General features: G+C 44.0%; 1 protein-coding gene across 1 annotated transcript in view; it reads left to right on the forward strand.

The window, feature by feature from the left end:
• Window positions 1–16,994, forward strand: part of necab2 (N-terminal EF-hand calcium binding protein 2) — a 151,590-nt gene that overhangs the window by 44,478 nt on the left and 90,118 nt on the right. Inside the window, exons 3-4 of the mRNA XM_066685346.1 lie at window positions 11,605–11,713; window positions 16,620–16,645. Coding sequence (XP_066541443.1) covers window positions 11,605–11,713; window positions 16,620–16,645 — 135 coding nt within the window. The remainder of the gene's footprint in view (window positions 1–11,604; window positions 11,714–16,619; window positions 16,646–16,994) is intronic.

Consider the following 16,994-nt stretch of genomic DNA (forward strand, 5'->3'; position numbering starts at 1 on the left):
AGTTTGTGTTCTCACTGCCCCCAGTCAGTAGTGTGTGTTCATTGCCACGGATGGGTTAAATGCAGTGTCTAATTTTGCAATGGGACGACACGGTGGTGCATCAGCTAGTGTCACTCTCAGAGCTCCAGGGTTTTGGGTTTGAGACCAGCCTCAGGTGACTGTCTGTGAGGAGTGTGGTGTGTTCTCCCTGTGTCTGTGTGGGTTTCCTCCGGGTGACTGTCTGTGAGGAGTGTGGTGTGTTCTCCCTGTGTCTGCGTGGGTTTCCTCCGGGTGACTGTCTGTGAGGAGTGTGGTGTGTTCTCCCTGTGTCTGCGTGGGTTTCCTCCGGGTGACTGTCTGTGAGGAGTGTGGTGTGTTCTCCCTGTGTCTGCGTGGGTTTCCTCCGGGTGACTGTCTGTGAGGAGTGTGGTGTGTTCTCCCTGTGTATGTGTGGGTTTCCAAAACAGAGGAATGATTTAGGCACATTGTAGCTGTAAAACATCCTCCAATCATTCCACTCTCTGAGTGCAGGGACAGCGGGATCAGATTGTTTACCCTGTTAACAGGGGGAATAGACGGCGACAAAGGAATTTGTAGCTTGTAGTATCTTGCACGCAAAAACTAAAGGAGAGTAAAGTAAGATGATTATTGTGTATATAGTTTGTGTATGAATCTGTGATTCAGATTCAGACAGAAGAGCAGAGAAATGCATTAGAGACTGACGTGCTAACAATTTTTCAGTAGATCATATGATGAAAATGCTAATACGGCTAACAGACATTTAACGGTCTTATTCTCCTCATTACGCTACACTGTGGGATCCCTTATGGCCCTGATACACAGAGGTGGTGGGCATCTGTGTTTCTGAGTCTTAAAAGACTCTCTCCAGCACTGGGAGAAGAGCTGTGTATGAGATAATGTTATTGGGGTTTTTTTGCATTCATTTACATTAGTGCTTCACTCTGAAACCAGACAATCGATCCCCAATATGGCGCCCACAGCAAAATATATCACATGACTGCCACCCATGGATAATCAGGGGAGTTGATGGTAGTAGAAACCATGGGGTCTTTCAGTAGCTTTATGTATTTTTATGAGTAAATATGTTGATTTAATATATTATGTGGTAAATATGTAGACATTTGAAAAATGTAATTTCCTGTATGTTCTCCATAAAACACTACAGTTTTGAAGGTCCTCTGTCTACTGCGGTTTTGTTAGCATTGGTTGCATGGCGTTAAATGCTCAGGCTGCTAACTCGCTCACATCCTCAGGATTCCTGTGGGACGGTGAAGCCCCAGCTGGGCGTGCTGAATCATTTGAGTGAACTTTAATTTAATCAGATTGGTTATAACGTGCATTAATTGACTCTGCCGGGGTTGCTGATGCAGTCTTGCGTTTAATCAGAAAGTTCTCTCTCGCGCTCCTGGTCCAGCGAGAGCAGCTGGGATGCTTTAGCTTATTGTTTGATTTTCATTACGCGTCTCGTATGTCTTTAGAAATCGGGCGCATTCTTTTGGGAAGAGGGATAGATTTTGTTTACAGTCATGTTACGCTGGCATTATTAGGGGCTTATATTTAGACATGGGGATTATGGCGAGTGATACCGGGGGTGTGTGCTGTGTTTGTAGCTGTAGTGTTGATTACCGCAGGGACAAGCGTGCAGTGTCGGCATCTAGCAGAAATACAGAAACACTCGACTCAAACGAGAAAACCATTTTATATCAAAAATGAAAGCTTTTGCTCAGGGTTCATTTGGTGAAGTACAAACCTTCAGTACAGCTTTCATTTAGTTACCTGCATTCCTGCTTCTTTCAGGTGAGTTTAAATGCTATGTAATTAGTTTGTCCTAGCGTGTACTTATTCTGCTGGGAAGGACATATCTGCACACACCTTCCTCCCCAGCATTGGAGGTTTGACGCAGCATGTTTCGCCAGCTGCTCACTGTTTGCCTCCTAGTGACTTTCTTGCTTAGACAAGAGAGTTAACAACTATGCAAGTGGAGTAGGGGTGGACAGCAAGATATTTTATTATTGGGATCTATTCTGTTAGCATGATAAACTGTGTTTTTCTCTCTGTATGCATAATGCATAATTAATGTTGAACTGAAGTTGGTTCAGTAAAACATTAAATGATATACAAATAGTTACACTCAGTTTTTGAGAGTGGTGATTAATTGTGTGTTTTTCTTTTTTTACTGGCGGGGGTGGGGGGGGTCGCCACACTATAGCTCACAAAGCAAAGAGCAAGCCAATACAAAACAGACGGTTAGGGTTGGGCATTTCTGTCTTACTGTAAGTGAGTGATGTGGTTTTGTCTCACTTTTTGTCTGCACATTGACTCTGCTTGTTCATTTGGCAGTTTACTGGACAGACATGAAAAATACATCCTTATTTGTACAGCACATTTCATACATGAATGCAACTCAAAATGGTTTACATAAATAATAAAAAAAAAAAAAAAATTATTAAATGGAGCAGCAGGTAGTGTCGCAGTCACACAGCTCCAGGGACCTGGAGGTTGTGGGTTCAAGTCCCCCTCCGGGTGACTGTCTGTGAGGAGTGTGGTGTGTTCTCTCTGTGTCTGCGTAATAAAAAGTGATAAAAGAGTGATAAAATGACCTGAGATAAAAGCTGGTGTAAATAGAAATGTTTTAAGAGCGAGCCCCACCACAGGTGAGTCACTGCCTGTGAAAAGCGTGGCATGTTCTCCCTGTGTCTTCATAGGTTCCCTCCAGGTTCTCCGGTGTCCTCCCCAGTCCAACAACTCTTGTTGATAGGTTGATTGGCCATGCTAAATTGTCTATAAGTGTGAATGTAAGTGTGTGGTGCCCTGTGATGGACTGGCGCCCCGTCCAGGGTGTGTTCCCACTTGGGTAGGCGTCAGACTGATTGTGACTCTGAACTAGATGAGTTACAGACAATGAATGATTTAATGATTTACTTTTTGAACACCATCCATCCTTGTATTGTTTCATGAACAGCTGTTTTACAGGTGTGTAAAATAAATATACACTTTTCAACACGATTGACAAGAGACTTCCTTGCCACAAGCCCGTCAAATATTTCTGAGCAGCGCTGGGCACATCTCCATGCTTCTGGATTATACTGAGCTGCTTCTTCAAACAGTACGGCATGGTGTTTTGGGTCACGGGTTTATCACATCATCTGTGGCACTGTTGTGGAAAAACGTTAATTTCTAATCTATGAAGAGCTTGTGGATCAAATGACAAAGTCCATTCTCTGTAGTGGAGCACCTGGGCCGTGTCGTAATTGGAAACAGCTCAGAGATTCATTTATTTTTGGTTCAAAGACACCCCAAAATTAATGGAGGTGAAAGAGGAGCTACTCTCGAATGGTCCTCTTTTAGTGCTGCCTCTCACTTCCTGTGCCATGCTTTGGAAGGCAAATCCCGGGGCCTGGACCAACCCAACACATCTACTCTTTTATACGGTGTTATCTGTTCGCTGGGAAGGCTTATGTTTCTTTGCGTTGATTGGGTGTATCTTCCTCTGGGTGTGTGCTCCCAGCCATTTGTAACAACAGCAGTAAAATCTATAACTAAAAATTAATCAATAGGAAAGGAACACACTGGCACTTGATGTAGGAGGGCTTTCTTTCTCAAGAACAAGCAGAAACAATGATTTACAAACACGGCTAGCCATTGTAAATTGTATGCTAATCTTTAGCATATTGTGGCACACTGCGCTCCCCTGTGATTTTGAATTTGTCTAGAAAAAAAATGTCACCCCAGAAACTGTTTGCTGAATGCGAGTGTCTGATTACCTGACCGAGTGCCAAGCTTAGCCGCCTTTTCATCTGTTTGGTTCCATGCTCTACACTTGTCACACTGGGGGGGGCGCAGTACTGTCTCCCCTGTTACAGCCCACCTGATTCAGCTCATGAATGGTTGAGCAATCAGCTTGTGAATGGAACAGGTGTCGGAGTGAGAAAACACTTGCTGTGGCTCTCAATTATGAGTGATTGTCTTTGTGGTACACCATGCCTCTTCCTGCCTTACACACAGCTGCCTAATCTCTCTTCTCAGAACACCATGCACCACACACACACACACACCCCTCAGAAGGCCGTTAACCGTGATTTAGAGTCAACTTTCCGATTCTCATGTCTGACCACGGCACGCAGCTTTCAGAAGTGATGCCAGAACAGAGTGAAACCAACGAACCCAAAAACTACAAATTTAGGACACTGTCGCAGATACGACATACAGCTCTGGTGCGCCCCCTTGTTGTAGGGCAGACTTTTAAGCTGCTAAATGTGAATGAGTAAGAAGATGAGAGGAAGGGTAAACTGCAAGGCAGGTCCCGCATCTACAAAAATGTGTTTTTCTATGTTACTATTTTAAACAACAAGCTACAACAGCGTGAATAAATCTGAACTTATGTCTGTGGAGACACACAACTGTAGTTATTTGATTTTACTGATCATTCCGTTAGATTTATTTAAACAGTGTTGGGTGGAAAAAAGAGCCCTGGTCTTCACCTGTTGTGATGATTCCAAGACAGATCCAGGAGCGGTCTCCAGAGTCTCTTCCTCTCTCGTCTTTTAGGACATGATATTGATCACTGACGTCTTCATCCATGGGGTCAGCTCTGAATATGATTTACTGCATATCTCCACTTTCCCATCAGTGCATTTGGCACAGTAACGTATTCCAAGGCACTGTTTAATTTTGTCTGTGTTCCTGTTTTCCTGAAGACAAGTGAAGCTACTTTGGATTCCTCAGTTATTCATTTCTCCCCTCTGTTTTTATCTGTTCACCCGCTGATGTTTAAATGTAGTTTAATTGACAGTGGTACACAGCTGTATAAATAGGTTCTCTTGCAACGTATTTGTGTTTTCTGCATATTTCTATCAAAACAATCTCATCTAGATGAGGAAGTAAGACGGTTGTGAGCCAGACAGACAGTCTCACACACACACGCACACACACACACACACACACCGGCAGTGGTGGCAGGTGGTCAGGTTTGGCTTTTAAGCTTGAAAGGGACCAAACGTGCCGAGTGTGTGGGAGGGCGTTTAGGCCGGTCAGATGTGAATGATGAAAAAGAAAATGAGATGAGCGAGCTTGGGTTATGAATTCTCAGCTTTTATTCTCTTTAAGCCGTTGTGTTAAACAAGACGTTCATGTGGAGAGACAACTGTGGCTAGTTCTGATGTGTAAAGATGCTGGAGAAGTGAGAGACAGTTTTGTTGCTCGTCTGTCATTGAATTCTGAGCTGCAGACTGAGAAAAGGCCAGAGGAGGAAGTGTACCCATGGCTTTCTGATGTGTGTGTGTGTGTGTGTGTGTGTGTATCAGACACACATCGACTGGTTAAGACAGTAACTGTAAGGTGTACAGTGATCATCATTAGTTGGCAGTGAGGGTTAATTACACTCATCTTCCAGAAATGCTCTATTTCTCCAAAGACAGCGGCTCTGTGTTAATGGAAATGTATAAAACCTGGTTAAATTTGCCCACGGATGGAAAGTGACCATCGCACTGCCCTCAGCATGTAACTATCAGTCTTTTTCTGTACAGTTTATTTTGTTTTTGTGTGTGGTGTGAGTTTCTCCTTCACACTTAAAAGTGATGGTTCTGCAAGGGTTCTTTTGTAAAGAAAATGGTCCGATACAGAACCCTGAGCACTTGAAGAACCTTTTGCATGATCGATAACTTGCTGGTTTTGTTAGTCCTCATACACTCTTTAAAACGATGGTTCTGCAAGGGTTCCTTATTAATGGAAATGCAATTAGGCAATTAAACAGCACTTTGCATGATTAAAGGGTTCTTTGGATCATGAAGGGGTTCTTCAGATTGGTGGAGAATGTGCTGTAGATGGTTCTATACAGCACCTGTTAGAAAAGTGTTCTGTACAGCACCAAAAATGGTTCTTCTGTTGTAACGAGCATGACGTCGTAACAATTAAAGAACAGTTTTTGGTGCCATATGGAATCCTTTTCTGAAAGGTGCTGCTTAGAACCATCTACAGCACATTCTCCACCAATCTGAAGAACCCCTTCATGATCCAAAGAACCCTTTAATCATGCAAATGATTTTTTCAAATGGAGATGTTCATTCATTCATTAGTCTTTTGTAACCTGTTCATCGCGACCAGGGTCTTGGTGAGTCCAACTTTAAAAGACATCAGTCTGACACCAGCAGAAACTTTGGATTGATTGTAGGGTTTTGACAGAAGGTCCAGGTTTGTTAGAGAGCTCATTTAAATATTAATATATCACAATATCTATTTATAAAGGATGTGGCACCGAGCCCTTCAGCCAGCACATGATACTGATGTAGACAGGTCTTTCTTTTACAAAAATAAATAAATAATAATACATTTTGTTTAGTTGAAAGGACGAAAATTGGGAATAAACAACGTAGGAAATAAGGAGCAGAAGGGAACTAAAAACAGAAGCACAGAGGAGTGGAGAGAGTGATAGAGCAGAAGATTGAGACATTCTGAAGAAGGTCAGCTCCTTTTCACTTGGTCGTCATAGCAACCAGCCACCATCCTTCTCCTCCCTTACCCCTGAAAGTATGATGAGTAGAAGATGAGAGAGATGAGAAAGGAAACACTCGGAGTGTTACTTGCGCTTGAAGGAAAACGCTAATTGTCTCCTTTATGCAGAAAGTAGCAAAGTCTGCGCCGGTTTGTAGTGTGCTGCCTACCCTCAGACAGACACACACACACACAACCAGAAAGAAACGGTGCTAAGGATTAGGGCGGGGCATTTTAGTCAGATTTCATAAGCAGTTTTTCATGGCATTAGGATTAATACTCAATTAGGCCCCTCCCCCCTAGTTCAGTTAGCCATGTTGACACAAGAGCATGGCGCAGAGATGCTAAAAGGAACAGTCCTTCTGTTCTACTTCTTCAGAAAGACTAGTGCACATTTAGAGCCAATTGTTATGTTTATATTTATTCATTCATTCATTCATTATCTGTAACCCTTATCCAGTTCAGGGTCGCGGTGGGTCCAGAGCCTACCCGGAATCATTGGGCGCAAGGTGGGAACACACCCTGGAGGGGGCACCAGTCCTTCTGTTATGTTTATATATATATATATATATACAGTATAAATTAAGGAAATTTTGTGGGGGATTTTTTTTTGTTATTAAAATTTTATTTTTATTTTTATGAGGAAAAAACCCACTTTGATCCTGATGGTTATAATGGCTATATTTATCTGATAAATTATGTAATACTTACCAATCCACAGTGACTTTAGACCCGAAATAAAAATGACCGTGGGCTCAAAACATTACAACTTTATTTAAGTTGTTCTCAAATTATTCAGCTTTATTCTTCTCTAAAATTGATTTTTTTTATTTTTTTTTCCCCCTAAAACACTAACTACAGCCTCGGTCTAATTGTAATTTTACAGTGCCCTCTATTTTTTTTATAGTTCGGTCGTGTGGTAGTTGAAAGAGAGAAAGTAACAGAAGAGAAGTTAATTTGCGTTTTTCTAATTTACTCCAAATTTCTTTAATTAATTGAATGTTTGTCCCCAGCTCTACTCAGGACCGTACGTCTCTTACACACAATGACTAAACTCACGAGCTGCACTGCATACAAGTATTGCATTGATTCTCCAGTACTTTCGTGTGTATTTATAGTACTTTTATTGAATTATTACAGATAGTGTGTAACTGTATTTCTGCAGCTGATTGTGTTATTTGTACAGTTTTGTAGAGCTCATTCATTCGGTGTAAAATCATAACCCCACTCCGACCTTGTATCTCTTTGTGATATTCACACACTGCTGTTTCTCCTGAGACAGAGACCTACAGCACGCCCTGCCCCAGTGTTACCCCCCAGTGTTCAGGCTGGAATCAGCTGAAGCTTGTGGAACTGGGTTACAGCATCTGGCCCCAGTTCATCAGACCCTCCGTCCTTCCAGCCTTTATCTGTGCAGGAGGGAAAGCACTAAAGAGGAATATTCAGGGTTTGACCTGACAATTACATGTCCTCCTTTTTAAAACAGCACCACACCCGTGTATAGTAAAGGGGTATTTGTGTCAGGGTGCTACTGTAGTGAGAATGGAGGGGAGACTGAGGAGAGGAAGTGACTGTGCTTCCAGTGTGAGACACTTCTCAGTGGGAAATGGAACCACAAAGTGGGTCACACTGGCTAATTAATGTCTGCTTTCCCCCGTGTCCCCCATCCCTGCATGGAAATGGGAAAGACAATCTCTCTCTCTCTCTCTCTCTCTCTCTCTCTCATCATAATCCCTTGATTTACTGCACACTCTCAGTTGCTTTCAGTGTAACCTACATTTCTCTCAAGATGGCACATTGTTTTTAATATGCTTCCACAATCTGTAACTCTCTCTCTCTCTCTTTCACACACTCACACATAGTCTTCTACAAAGAAAGCAGAGGTGTTCTACACATGGTGTTAACAAACACATACTGTACACCTTCTTGTTTTGTATCCCACCAATCATTTCCGTGTTCTGCTTGTGCCTTTGACTTCAGGTCCTGTTCAATACCTTTAAACCAGTCCTTGTCTGTGACCTTAAGCCCAACCTTTAAACCATTCTGTTCCAACTTCCTTGTTGCTGTTCCTGCTGTAATCGCTACACGAGTTCTCCTTAAACGTAAGCGACCCAGGAATATTTTTCAGTGTCACACTTGAAAAGGGGACCTCACGAATCCTTCTGTACAACCTGGTCCCCCATTTTTCCCCGTTCCAGAATTTATTAATGACAACATTGTTCCTACAGAGTAGACCAGGGCCACCATATTCACCTGATTTTTGTTTGTTTGTTTTTCTTCCAGAGACCACTCCCTCTACCCACCCGTCCACCCATTGCCAGTATTATAAGAACTTACAGACCCCTCCACCCCCTCAACTAAAATTTGTCAATATGCAAATCACAGCAGCTCCTGTATAAATGAATCAAATAATCTCATTTGCTAAGGACTTTTATTGTGTATTATTTACTGGCTAAAAAATAAAATCTGCAACACATGTTTAAAAGAGCTACATGTCTTCTCTGGTCATATGAACAGAACAGAACAGAACTCCTGCTCTAAGGGGCTTTCTCCCTTCATCCAGGGGCCCATGAGCTGCCTAAACTCTAATGTTGACTCTTTGTTTTAAACTAAAACTATACCATTGTTACTAAATTAGAATGTGGAAAATAAGAACATGGGCGGCATGGTGGTGCAGCAGGTAGTGGGCAGTATCACAGCTCCAGAGTCCCACTCCGGGTGACTGTCTGTGAGGAGTGTGGTGTGTTCTCTCTGTGTCTGTATGGGTTTCCTCCGGGTGACTGTCTGTGAGGAGTGTGGTGTGTTCTCTCTGTGTCTGCATGGGTTTCCTCCGGGTGACTGTCTGTGAGGAGTGTGGTGTGTTCTCCCTGTATCTGCGTGGGTTTCCTCCCGGTGACTGTCTGTGAGGAGCGTGGTGTGTTCTCCCTGTGTCTGTGTGGGTTTCCTCCCGGTGACTGTCTGTGAGGAGCGTGGTGTGTTCTCCCTGTGTCTGCGTGGGTTTCCTCCGGGTGCTCCGGTTTCCTCCCACGGTCCAAAAACACATGTTGGTAGGTGGATTGGCGACTCAAGTGTCCGTAGGTGTGAGTGTGTGAGTGAATGTGTGAGTGTGTGTTGCCCAGTGAAGGACTGGTGCCCCCTCCAGGGTGTATTCCCGCCTTGCGCCCAATGATTCCAGGTAGGCTCTGGACCCACCGTGACCCTGAACTGGATAAGGGTTACAGATAATGAATGAAAATAAGAATATGTCAGAGTATGAAGATATAAGAGTGTGCCAAATGATTTAAAAGACTTTGTCACAGTTTGTATACCGCTGCTGTAGGCCCTTTAATATATGAGGGAGTAAAATATCTTTGAACCTTTGGCTATTTCTATTCCCTCACTTTTCCCCTCCTGTTGCTCCGCCGTGGAGGCCATATGGGGTAAACCAAGAGTGATGGGAAGTTATGTGGACAGCAGAGTGGTGGGGGGAAGCTGCGTGAAAAAATCAATAAAAAGATTGAAACAAAACAAGGTTGAGCCGTGTCCTGGAAAGTCCAGACAGGCCCAGTTTACAGCTGTATGCTTTCACCAGAGGTTCAGGTGTGAACCCTTGTCTCTTCTCTGATTATCTACACACATCTACAGTGGCTTTGTGGTGAGTGTACTGCTGCAGATTAGCTACTTTAATTCATTCATTCCAACATATGAACACTGTAGTAGTTTATAGTAGTGGTGTTTTGAGTTTGATGAGTTACTCACACTGCTTCATTACTGCACAGACACTTGTTGGGTCCAGAGTGCACGGTGTCCAGTTTAATGGCCTGAAAGACAAAGCTGGACTCATTTCTCTCAGACAGCACTGTGTGTGGTGTGCACTTGTTCCAAAAATATTATTCTTTGTTTAATTTACAACACCAGTGTCTCACAACACAACATACAGTGAATTAATAGCAAACAATATTAACATAAGAGCCGCACAGTGGTAGTGTCACAGTCGCACAGCTCCAGGGACCTGGAGGTTGTGGGTTCGAGTCCCGCTCTCGGTGACTGTCTGTGATGAGTGTGGTGTGTTCTCTCTGTGTCTGCGTGGGTTTCCTCCGGGTGACTGTCTGTGAGGCGTGTGGTGTGTTCTCCCTGTGTCTGTGTGGGTTTCCTCCGGGTGACTGTCTGTGAGGAGTGTGGTGTGTTCTCCCTGTGTCTGCGTGGGTTTCCTCCGGGTGACTGTCTGTGAGGAGTGTGGTGTGTTCTCCCTGTGTCTGTGTGGGTTTCCTCCGGGTGACTGTCTGTGAGGAGTGTGGTGTGTTCTCTCTGTGTCTGCGTGGGTTTCCTCCGGGTGACTGTCTGTGAGGCGTGTGGTGTGTTCTCCCTGTGTCTGCGTGGGTTTCCTCCAGGTGACTGTCTGTGAGGAGTGTGGTGTGTTCTCCCTGTGTCTGCGTGGGTTTCCTCTGGGTGACTGTCTGTGAGGAGTGTAGTGTGTTCTCCCTCTGTCTGCGTGGGTTTCCTCTGGGTGCTCCGGTTTCCTCCCACAGTCCAAAAACACACGTTGGTGACTCAAAAGTGTCCGTAGGTGTGTGTGTGTGTTGCCCTGTGAAGGACTGGCGCCCCCTCCAGGGTGTATTCCCGCCTTGCGCCCAATGATTCCAGGTAGACTCTGGACCCACTGCGACCCTGAACTGGATAAGGGTTACAGATTATGAATGAATATTAACAGAAGTAACCTTACCCCTCCAGCACATAATTATCCTTAACTCAAACTAGCTAGTCAATTAGCAGTGAGCTAAGAATATAATTAAGCTCAGGTCTAAAGTTTTGTTCAGACTGGATAAGAGAGGTGATCAGGGTAAAACAGATATGATGAGCGCTGAGAAATAAGAGCATTGAGTAAAGACTGAGAAAATGAGAACGGAGAAGATAGAGAACTGAGTGAAAAGGAGTAAAAACAAGAGCTTCTACTCCTCACTGCTATGCGCTCGGGTCAGGTGAGCAGCTCATTATCACTTAAAGGAACAGGCGCTGAAAGTGACCATTCAGATCAGAGCTGTTTAGACGGTGGGGGAGAACCCTGCTGGGGTTTGATACTTCATTGACGAAAGCATGTCATTGCTCACTTTCTCCTGTTTCTCTCTCTCTTTGCAGATGATGGAAAGCTTTCCCTGGACGAGTTCCAGGCCTTCTTTTCTGACGGCACTCTGAACGAGGAGGAGCTGGAGAAGCTGTTTCACACCATTGACTCTGATAACACCAGGTGAGGGTCCAGCTCAGCGAGGGCTTAAAAGGACACTACAGCTGCCCCTGTCTCTCAGCCTCGGGGAGGGAGGGAGAGAGGGATGTGTAGGAAGTAGAGAGCAGTTAACCCACAGGGAATAAGTGAGAAGATAAATAAGAGAGAGCCTGAGGGAGGAGGAGAGGGGAGGTTGTGAGATGTTGAACAATTCTCCTGTCTGCATTTAAAGATCAACATATCGCTCTTTATTTCTCTCCTGCTCTATCACTGTCTCTCTACCTTGTCCTGTGCTCTCATTTTCTCTCTTTCTCTCTCTCACACACAATTTAACTCTCCCTCCACTCCCTCAACTGTGTGTGTGTGTGTGTGTGTGTGTGTATACAGTATGTATGTGTCATGTACCATATCAAAACCTCAACAGTCATATCTTTTTGCCTGTGTGTGTGTGTGTGTGTGTGTGGAGGCCCCTCGCTCTGCCGTGCGTATTGTCTTTAATCACATTTCAGAATGAATTATGTAAAAAAGGCTCTCTCTGCTCTCCAAGCCCAGGTTTCTAAATAATGAACCACCAGAGCCCACCACTGACCAGAGAGAGAGAGAGAGAGAGAGTGGGGGGGGAGGGGGAGAGAGAGAGAGTGTGGGGGGGGAGAGAGAGAGAGTGAGTGGGGGGGAGGGGGAGAGAGAGAGAGAGAGAGTGAGTGGGGGAGAGAGAGGGGGAGAGAGAGAGAGAGCAGTGTGAGGTGTGGAGGAGGGCTGAGGAGAACGGTGTTGACAAGCGAGGAGAAGAAGAAAGGAGGAGGAGGAGTAGAGACAGAGACAGCGAGGTAGAAGAGCAACAAAAGAAGAAAGAGGAAGATCTCTGTGGAGTGCTCTCTCTCTCTCTCTCTCTCTCTCTCTCTCTCTCACACACACACACACACATCTTATAACATGTGAAGTTTTATTCACTGCCCTTCTGCATTTCTCCTCCTCTGGATTTACACACGTCTCATCCACTTCCTAAACTCTCTCCACATCTGGACACCAGGGGGAAGCACTCAGAAAATTGGGCTGTTTATTATTTTTTTTAGATGTTGCCTTCCTTGAATGTCTGGGGTCTTGTGTGAAAGAGTGAGAGGTATTCGTCCTCTCTGTCACCAGCCACAGTTCTCCTACAGCCCTGACTTCTCTCTCACATCCAAACATTGCTGGAAAATAGGAGCCCTGACCACGGCAGAAATGACAGCAGCGACAACCAAAACTGCCTCATGTCCCAATGCAGATGCTGTGAATCCTGCAGAAGACGGATTCTGCCTGCATTAAATAGAGATGTACACTGACATCAGCCCCTTGAGAAACCTTGGTTATTACAGTAGGGGCTCAGGAGAAAAACAGAAATGAGGTGTGTGTTGGTGTGCGCCTTGGTGCCTCCTTAGTGCAACACTGAATCCCACTCTTCATGGAAAGTCAGGTTGCAACAACTGACCACTGGTTACTCTGCATTATTTGGGGAAAGAACTGTTTATTAATGTTAATAATCATTTTTCAACATTAATGTACAGGGTGGGCTATTTATATGGATACACCTGAATAAAATGGGAACGGTTGGTGATATTAACTTCCTGTTTGTTTTTCTTGTGAAATTCCCAATGTTTGATGTGTCACATGACCCTCTTCCCACTGAACAAACAAAAGTTGGATCCAAAATGGCTGACTTCAAAACGGCCGCCATGGTCACCACCCATCTTGAAAAGTCCCCCCCCCCCTCCCATATACTAATGTGCCACAAACAGGAAGTTAATATCACCAACCATTCCCATTTTATTAAGGTGTATCCATATAAATGGCCCACACTGTAGATCTGAGTAGGTTCCATTGCAAAAGCTAATTATAAACCTAAGGAACATATCCCATCAATTTGTAGGGTGTGGCCTTCCTGGAGCAGAGGAATCAATGGAGGTGTGAGTGGGGAGAAAGACAGGGACCCTGGCTTTCTGAATCCATCTGTTCGAGACGGGAAAGCTGCTTTTACAAAGCGGAAATGCCCAGCCATGACACTGACTACTTATTTCACACAGGATATACCTTCTAAAATTTAAACACCATCCCACACACACACACACACACATGTGCTAACAAAACTAAACGCTCAATTTTCACAAGTGGGTCTCTTTAAATCTATGAGGGAATATCCATTCTATCAGTGGGATGGCCACCCTGTAGCACAGTATATTCCACTGTTATCTAAACTATTTCCAACATGTCGCGCATTTTTAAAAGTTATCTAAAAGATTTCCTGAAGAACAGGGTCAGAAAGGTGGAGCTATTTGCAGCGTGTTTGTCCAGCCGACTCACACGAGCTGAGGAACAGGGGCAGGACCCTCGACGCTTTCCTCCAGTCCACCAAAGAACAAAGAATGCCTTTGTCTGTGGTGGCCGCTCATGGACTGTGACTTTGTATCCGCCTCAGAGAGGTGCACTTAAAGAGCTCCTGAGAAAAGAGAAGGCCAGCAAGTTCCTCAGAAAAAAAAAAGGCCACTGAGGCCATGGGGTTTATTAGCCGAGGTCACTCTCAGCCTCCGTCTGCCGTCTGCAAATGTCATTCACTTTCTGAAGCTCTTTTCTTGTGTGGAGATGGAGGAGGTGTCCTTTGCTCCTTTTTGGTAATGACACCTCTATTTTAAGTTGTGAGTGAAAGAAGAAGATCAAAAAGAATGGGGAGAGAGAAAAAGAGGGAGAAACTGACAGAGATGAAAGTGTAAGGACAGGAGACAGGCCAGGTGAATTGCCGTCCTCCAACTTCTTCATTAGCTGTCCTCTTTTCATGATTCTTTTGCGCTCTCGCATTTCCCCATCGTTCTCTCTCTCTCTCTCTCTTTCTCTCTCTCTCTCTCCCCACCTCTTTTGTCCTGCCAGGTCCTCAGACATCCTGTTTACCACATCAAGCTCGTTATGAGTCAGACAAACACGTTTGAAGCAGGAGAACACAACAGGAAATTAGCATGTCCATGACATCTTCAGCTTCAAAGGCCAATCCCACAAATGAATCCATTTCCCCAAAGCCAGATCTGGAAATGCACGATGCTTATTTCTTAGATTGTTCTTTTATGAGAAGTAGAGCAGTGACCTGACCACACATCCTGCACAGAGCAGTTAGCGCTGCTAACCCTGACCTAAGATCAGTGCATCGTGAAATCTCCTGTTTCACCATGATTCAGATTGATGTGAGTATTTTGGTGCAGTTTAGAATCCATCGTTAATGTCTGAAGTGGACTGAAGTCACTCACATAGTCACTGAACGGCACAGTATCTTAAGCCTTTGTTCTGACAATGTATGCTTGAAAATGCCAGGGACTTTTATTTTGACAGTAAATCACTTATGAACAGTGAAAATGGTGGAAGCACTGATCATGATATTTTATCGCTAAATTCAATTAATTTCTTTATTTGACTGATATTTATTGAACTTAGTTTTAGTCCAACCCGATAAACATTTAGCCGTTGATTCAACGTTGAAATAACGTAATGACTGCCGTCTAATCAACGTTCTCTTAAGGTTGAAAATGAAAGTTGAAAAGACGTCCAAACACAGACGTTGAAAAGACGACTATTAGACGTATTTTGGACGTCCGTTGACGTTATTAATTGGTCCCGAAATAAATCACTTGTATAAAACGCGTTTTGGACGTCCACTGACGTTATCGATTGGTCACCACTTAACTAACTTATTAAGATGGATTTTGGACGTCCATTGATGTTTAAAATATGTCCTTGACGGACAGACTACTTTTAGACCTATTTTAAACGTCCAGGGACGTTCCTTGTTTACTGGGAAGGCTCCACCTGCATAATCATTGACGTATAACAACATTTTTGGAAACTAATGGGAACCAATGTAGTATGTTTTCAGGAATACTCAAATGCACTCTCTTTGATCAACTGGAGATGCAGGGTCTACAATCATTTTGACTGGCACACGTGAAAAAAGCTATTAAAATATTAGCTGCATTAGCTAACCACAAATGTAAATAATAATAATAAGGCCCAAGGAACATCATAATTTATTCTCATTAATTCTGGACAAATCTGTCCAGGTCTGGACCTAGGTCCATTTAATGATGCCTTTCCCAGGTAGAGGTTTTGCTAAATAACAATAAACATCACACAGTTTGAACACAGATCGGCCAAAGTTAAAACCGTTAGATTGCAAGTGGCCTGACTGGAGCGAATATCCGCAGGTTGAGATGTTGATTTGTGCGTCCCTGTTGAGTATTAGTATGAGATATTAGTACGAGAATCAGTTTGAAACACTCTAACATTAGAAAACACAGATGTTCTCCCAGGGCACACTCCCCATACAGCGTTCCTTATTATTATGTTTGATTCCACTGTTATGGATGGGACAGTTGATACTCCAGCTATAACACACACACACACACACACACACAAAAAGGTAACCCACCGTCATAAATCACCTCTCCCACCAATGACTTACTTCTCCTGTGCAGTTCTGAGGGGAGGGAATTGATTAGCTGTGAGTTACAGAGCAGCCCCTGCTCTTCAGAACCAGGCTTTTCAGAATTATCGACTGCGTTTGCTGCACTGACTGAGGAGACTTTTGTGCACTTCCTCACACGCATCAATTCACATCAAATCCAGCAGGGCTTCCTTTACTGACATGGTAATGAAGTGTGATCGCTCGACACACTCTTTCTGCCCACGGAGCTTTGCAGTAATGGGTGGAAATGCATTAAAGCAGAGGTGACTGTTTGTGTGCGTGGAACTAAGTAGCGGATCTAATTTCGGGTCTTTATCCCCGCGATAAAGAGGCCGCTGGGCTGTATGAGCATGTTTGAAATTTTCCCCCCTCTGTTTCTTATTCCTCTCTCCTCCTGCCTCTCCCTCTCTACCCCACCATATGCTGCCCCCTTTTCCTGTGACGTGTTAGTAATGTTGACACTAAGGAACTGTGTGGTGAGTATCAGAGGAATTGTGTGTGGGCTTGTGTTTGGTGTTGGTGTGCATGCAGTTATCCACATTCTGGCATGAATACGGTGATGAATTTCATCATTATTGCTGCCAGCCCTGTCCCATCCTCCCCCTGTGAGAGTGACAGCATGCAGATGTTTTGTGTCTCATAATGACAGCTCATAGAAAACACTCGGCATGGCTCAGCTGGAATATCTAGAGCTGATAAGATTGTGGACGCTAATGTATGAATCATATGAACATCTTGAATTTTATGCATAATGCAGTAAATACTGTCTATTCACTCATTCATTCACTCATACGTTGCCTGTAAGTGCTTATCCAGTTCAGGGTC

This window comes from Hoplias malabaricus, chromosome 11 (genome assembly GCF_029633855.1).
Source record: "Hoplias malabaricus isolate fHopMal1 chromosome 11, fHopMal1.hap1, whole genome shotgun sequence".
Classification (NCBI taxonomy): Eukaryota; Metazoa; Chordata; class Actinopteri; order Characiformes; family Erythrinidae; genus Hoplias; species Hoplias malabaricus.